This window comes from Balaenoptera acutorostrata, chromosome 16 (genome assembly GCF_949987535.1).
Source record: "Balaenoptera acutorostrata chromosome 16, mBalAcu1.1, whole genome shotgun sequence".
Taxonomy (NCBI): Eukaryota; Metazoa; Chordata; class Mammalia; order Artiodactyla; family Balaenopteridae; genus Balaenoptera; species Balaenoptera acutorostrata.
In genome coordinates this window covers 37932935-37939745 of record NC_080079.1, presented here as the reverse complement: position 1 = coordinate 37939745, position 6811 = coordinate 37932935, and the positions used below count along the sequence as shown (strand labels likewise).

Genomic DNA, 6811 nt, shown 5'->3' with positions numbered 1-6811 from the left:
AAAAACAGGGACTGAGATATGTCTTCACTTTTCCTAGGACTGGGACCACTAACTCTTCCATCTTTACCCGTGTCAGTGGGAAAAGACCTAACTTGCCATCACAATGGAAGCAGTTTTATGGGAAAACTTTAAAAGGGCTGCATTTTAAATGCTAATTTTAATGCCAGTGCAAATCTTAAGTGGAACATACATTAACTGCTCAACAATAAAGTGCTTTGTATTTAATTTTAGCCCAATCCTAGGTCCTGGACCCCTCAAAGAGGGCTCTGACACTTAAATAATTAAGAGTAATAATGAAAGTAACAGTGATCACTCTCTCCCAGAATTCAGAAGCACTTTTCACTTATTTGACACCTCCTTAAGCTTCAGGTAGATAGACCACATCGGGGCTGGGAAAGAAGGAGAAAGAGATTTAGCCTGCAATTCAGACACCCAAAGGAAGACCGCGGCAAGCAAGGGGTCCCCATCAGCTTTGTAGGTAATGATGTGGCTCTTTGATAGGTGATACTGACCACCCATAACCTCCGCTAGCATGTTCTTGCCAAGTTTAGTTATTCCTTGACAACTGATGGAAGACATGTGTTGTCAACATATTTCAACTGGCTTCATCAGGGGTGTAGGGAAAGGGGTAGATAAATGCTGGGGGATGGGTACGTCAAGTTCATTGTACTTTTCTTTCTGGTTTTGTATATGTTTGGAAAGTTTCATAATAAAATGTTTTAAACATCAATCTTTTTATCATTATTTAATATTTTCCCCACTCCTCCCACCAAATATTGCTCTGTGCTAATGGGACAAAATCTCAGTCATCTCTTACTGGTAGCTGCTCTGGCAACATGTATAAAAATGTATTGTTCAGCGGAGTTAAAAAAAAAAAAAAAGACAAACTTTGAAGTATGAGAAGAAAAACTCAGATATCTACCTTGGATTCACACTATTTCATTTCAATAAACAATTTCCAAATTAGACCTATTAGGACCAGGAAGGTGAGTGCCAAATAGATATTACCATCTTCATCATCACTGGGCAATGGTATAGGCACTTCAGAAAGAACTCACCTCTTGACTGAGAAAGCGTGACTTTGGTAATGCGGAAGGTGGGACAAAGCGTGCTGCCCAACGTTCTCCACATTCCGCCCCTCCCACCCCCGCCCTTGACAAATGCTCCCAAAGAAGAGCCTGGATCAACAGACAGCATATTAAGCCACTTAGCCTGGAAGTAGTGGTCTTGATAGAACCAGACTCTTGGGAAGATTCTTGGAAATTTCCAATCCAGGATCTTCCCATCTATACTGATTGGAAGACTGAAGCATAACCCAAAGGGTTTCATCTCCCCAAGGAAGGGCTTATTTCCAAATGGTTTCTTGAACCCACATGAGAAGATGATCTGAGCAGGTACAAAGGGAGGGAGGCAGACTCCAGCATCAGACAGCTTCCTAGTTTTACAGGAATTCACTACAGGCACTAGAGTGCAGTGACTACAGAGTCAGAAGCCGTGGGACCTAATGCCTCAGTTTCCATGTCTATTAAACGGTGATAATATAGACTATTATGGGGATTAAATAAGACAATGCACAGGAAGCGCTTAACACGGTAGCTAACACATTGGAAGTTCTCAATAAATGGTTATGCTTTTCGTAAATTATTTGATTACTTACCACATCTTTATATGCCAGTTACATCTTGGCATAATCCAGACAGAGCCACTCACAATACAATCCAAACCCTTTGTGCAGGGGAAAAATGTTTTTCCAAACATGACTATAAACTCATTTTATTATGCTTTTGAAATAAGAAAATATTATCATAAATATCCAATCTATTAGTGAAATCACAATCTGAACAAAAGGCCAAATGGTATCTACAGAAGTTACACATTTTGTTTGCTTTTCTACTCAGTCAATTTCAAAGTAGAACTTGCAGTGATATAAAGAAATATTTAAGATGTAAAATCATCCCACCACAATTTTGTTCTTGATTCTACAAAACAAACACATCATTCCCATGAATTGCTCCATTCTGAAATAAACAGTATAGACAAATGGAACGTAACAGTAAAATTTTGTGTCGATGACAATGGTAACCTCTAAGATCTACATTTTCCTTACTGGCTTCCTAAAAATGCCACTCCAAAAAGAAAAGTAAAATACAAATGTATGCATGTATAAAGGCAGAATATCACAAATATTTTATACAAATTTTAAAAAGCTCTGATCTCTATGCTCATTTTTCATGAATACTTATCATACTTTAGAGAAATTACATCACAGAACCAGATAAACAAAATTTTACTCTGATCATCACTAGGAAAAAATATGTATAAGAATATTTATAACTCTTTATATTTCAAAAAATCTTTAGGCTTGAAGATTCAAGAAATGACATTTAGTGTAAAGTGCTATTCCAAACACATAAAACTTCATTTTAACTTTGACTGTTTACAGATATTTTCCAAATATTGTTTTTAAATTGCAAATGACAAAGGAAGTGGTTTCACAACTAAATTCTCAAACTAAGTATAAAGATAACAGGAAACATTCCTGTTTTCTCTTTGGAAAACACCTATGAGATATTAAGTTTTCTGCCATCAAACCAAGTCAGCATTTCATTCGGAAAGCAATGTATTAATATATAATTTTATATATATATTTATAATCCAGTTATAGGCAAAGACTCTTGCTGAATGTGCTTAGTCAACCCTGGATCTTCCTCATGGCTGTGTTTTTTCTCTCAGCATCCCTGGCAAGGCATTTGTGAGATCTGTTGGGGGATAGTGGATTGAATGGCCTTCAGGGTCAAAATAGTTCCCTGAGGTTCAGATTTTAATTTTTGAATAATTAAAATCCGCTTTCAATTGTATAACTTGCCCCTATGTTACAGGTGCAACATGATTTGGGATTCAGGATTATAATTCAGAGGACTTAAAATGGTCGGAGACAGGCTGGGGGATCTGGCCTTTCTCTTCTCTCCCCATGCCCTCCCTCTTCAATCTGAAGACTTTATCCCACACCACAGGAAAGTAGGGTACTTGGGAATGAGCAAGCTATAATCCAATGAGTTAAGGTATGTGATTATCAACTGTAAAAACAACACACCACTAGCCTTCTTAACTTTGTCCTCCCTCTCCCCTGACCAAAGCTACAATTTGTGGGAGGGCTATGGTGCTGAGGTTAACCCCTGACGTCTTCTCATTCAGCTGAAAAGGTCCACTAATGATTATCTATAAAGAGATGAATAGCAGTGGACACTGGAACAAAAATTAACACAGGGAGAAAGGAATCTCAGCTTCAGAGTATCTCTAGAATAATATTTTTCAGGCAAAACTCCCAAGTCCTGTTTTGGGTAACGAACCTAAATATCTGCTCTGAAAAGAAAACTTTCACCAGAGACCTGCTGATTCAAGAATTCAATTCCTGCCCAGTTGGAATGCTGCCAACATTTTTCCGTTCCTAACAGGAATTGTCTACAGTTTAAATAAATGCTTTATTTCTAAAGGAAAAAAAAAAGGGAAGCATTAGTGTTAACATTTCTGGTAGGATTTAGAAATCGCCCATGTGTCTTGGTGTGTTCTACTCAATTTAGAGTAAGTATTATATGTGATAGCAACAGAGGTGAGCGTCTGGTTGGAGGTTAAGTGCCTCGTCTTAGGAAAAGAGCTTTCAGTGGTGGTGGAAGGTGAGGATGCCAAACCTTCTTCCTAGTGGAGTTTCTCATTAGCATTTGAAACAGGTTGTTGAAGAGTACTTTAGATTCTTCAAAAGGCAATGATTAATACAGAAGCCCCTTCTCTAAACAGCATAAAGAAACCTACATGTCAACGTTTCTGTTTACCTTCTAACTGAGGAGGGAAGATGGAGGGGCAGAGAATTTGAAACAAAGCTGCGCCCAGTGTCATCTGCTTTGGTCATGCCTTGAAATTACCTCTATTTACAGCGAATTATATCAGCTATGTCCTAACATTCTCCATGGTCTGATGCTCATTGCCCAAAAGATGTGAGTTCAATTGTGAGTACAAATCCCACATGGGGAAACTCTGAGCCAGTCCAGCTTGCTTTGTTATTTGCCATTTTTCCACTACCAACATATTAATAAAACGATACATTTCCTTGGAAGGCAATACTTCTGCCAAAATAAAATCCTTCAGAAACATGTACAATACAGTGGTCCCACCTCTTTCAGCCCTGAAGATTCAGGCTCAAGGCCATTGATCATGTGGGGTTGGAACCAAGCATTGCTATAGCCACAGACTCCCCATCTTTCTGATCTAATTCTCTTGCTACAGAATAAGCCACCGATCCATTGGTCCATAGCTGCAGCTTGGGATCTGATTCTTTGGCAAGGAACTGCAGCTGGGTTTTTCTCATCTTCTTTACAAGTCTAGCAAAGCCAAGCAACACAGAACTAAATATCATTGAGAATCCACAGAGAAGAAACGCTGCAGTGTAGCTGCCAGTCGTGTCTACAAGCCATCCTGTAACAAGCAACAGCAAAATGATACTGTTGAGTTGAAAATTCAATTATTTACCCACTCTCAAATCTAATAGCTTGTGAGGATAATAACAGTAGATTGCTAGCACCGCTGCTCTAATTTTGACACAAAAAGCAGATGTCCTAAGAGTATTGTGCAGCAACTGAAAAATGCATTCTATTTTCTAGGGAAACTTCTAAAATGGATTGTTGTTATTATGTAAAGTGCTTGGAAGTGTCACACTCTTAGTATTCACACAATAAATATTAGTTATTCTTATTATTAATCCCATGAAATACGGTAGAAAAGATAAAAATAGCATCATTCAAATTACTGATGATGGGATTCTTTCTTTATCTAGGGTGTTAAGAGAATGTAATTGTACAGAATGCTAGTAGTAGTATTCCCAGCAGCCATATACTGACTATCCTGAGTAATAGAACATGCTTCTAGATAAAGCAGAATCCAAATTTTCTGTTGGATCCAGTCATCGTACCCCATCCAGTTTGAAAATCAGATCGTTGGACCATCTTACAGTTTAAAATGCAAACTTCAGAAAGCAGAATTCTGTAATCACAGCTTTTTTTCTTTATCTCTTATTGCAACAAATCAGCCACAATATCTATTCCAGCTCTAAATTTTGAGGAGCACCAGAGTATATGATATGCAAAATATAGGTCACAATAATCAGAGACTCAGTGGGGTAAAATTAGACCTTGGCAGGAAATTATTTTGTGATTAAAAAGGTTTTTTAAATTTTTATTTTATATTGGAGTATGGTTGATTAACAATGTTGTGTTAATTTCAGGTGTACAGCAAAGTGATTCAGTTATACATATACATGTATCTGTTCTTTTTCAAATTCTAAAAAGGTTTTTTTAAAATTCCTCCAAACTTTACTTATATGCCAAGAAAATCCACCAGAGAAGTGTATGATTTCTCCTCTCACCTACTTCAAAACCATTAGTCAAAAATGGCATGCAAAAATTGTTAGAAGCCCCCAAAAAGTTTCCTGCAATCCAAACTACTCTCCAATATTTTAGTTATCATGTGATTTGCTTGTACATTTTTGTAGCAGAAAACAGAAGAGATTGAGTAGAGAGTTATCTTAAAAGTAATTAAATAAGAGAAGTATTAAAAAGGAACTCACACGCTAATCCTCTAGTACCTGGCAATGAGTATAATGTCTGATTTGCCAAATGAAGGCCAGGGTTTGAAAAAAGGATCCAGGAATCCCAATTTATGTCCTATGACTTTTTAACAGAGCTATACTGTCCCTAAAGGTTGGTAAACACAAAAAAGTGGCTATGGAGGGAGGATGTGGGAACATTTTGGGGGCATTTTCCAAAAATGAAGCAGTAAACATGTAGTCCTTTGTCATGGAGTTTAAACTGACGAGGAATTTTCATCAGCAGCTATCAAGCAGTCAGTTTCCCTTGGTTTGATGCTTTAGCAATTGCTGGAGTTTAGAAATAACCCAAACTGTCTATTCATAATAGCAGCTAAAGCAGAAATCCTGCCTTCTTCAAAAAATTCCCTCCCTTCCTTCTAAGCAAATGTTTGGCTCATTTCTCTTCTGCCTATCTTCAGAGAATTTCTTCACTCTCGTTTTTAATTTAGGCAGGTAATAATCTGGACCAATTATTCTCAATCTTTAGTGTACAGGAGCATCACAAGAAAACTGGCTGAGAGTGTAGATTCCTGGAACTCACCCCCAAAGGTCCAGATCACAGAGGGAGGGTCAAGGAGTCTGCATTCTAACAAGGGCCCCAGGGGATTCTGATGCAGGTGGTCCCAAGACCTCATTCTGAGAGACACTGGTCTAGACCACACACCCCAGCAAGAAGGCATGGGTTCTGACCTGTTTGCTGCTAAACTGACAGCGCCAAACACAGTGCTGGTGTACACAGGCAATAAAGATTTGTTGAATTACTTGTTTAATGCATGCAATAAATATTTGTTGAATTATTTAATGCATGCAATGAATATTTGTTGAATTACTTATTTAATTATGTTTTTAATTTTTATATCATTTTACAGTTTATAAAACATTCTAGAAGCTTTATCTTGAATCCCAAATCTGTATATCCAAATCTGGCCTTCCTCAAATGCTCAGATTTCATCCTTAAACAGCGCTATTGAGCATTTTATTGGGTATTTCAGATATCTGAATATGTCTAAACATTAAATTTTTAGTATTTTTCTGGCAAAGCTACTCTCTCCAACTTCCTTATTTCTTTCAGCCATGCCATTATCTCCTAAGTTATCTTGGACTTCTTTCCCTCCTTCATCCCCACATGCTAAATTCAGTTGATTTTTTCCCCCCAAATTTCCCCCTTGTCCC

The 6811-nt window shown here is 37.6% G+C and overlaps 1 protein-coding gene across 3 annotated transcripts in view; it reads right to left on the bottom strand.

Annotated features, from left to right (window-relative positions):
* Positions 1-1757: 1757 nt before the first annotated feature.
* The window catches only part of SLC16A12 (solute carrier family 16 member 12), a 95385-nt gene continuing 90331 nt past the window's right edge, over positions 1758-6811 (bottom strand). For all 3 annotated transcript variants that reach the window (XM_057530477.1, XM_057530479.1, XM_057530480.1), the window contains one exon: positions 1758-4470. In XM_057530477.1, the coding sequence (XP_057386460.1) occupies positions 4208-4470 (263 nt within the window). In that variant the 3' untranslated portion in view covers positions 1758-4207. The remainder of the gene's footprint in view (positions 4471-6811) is intronic.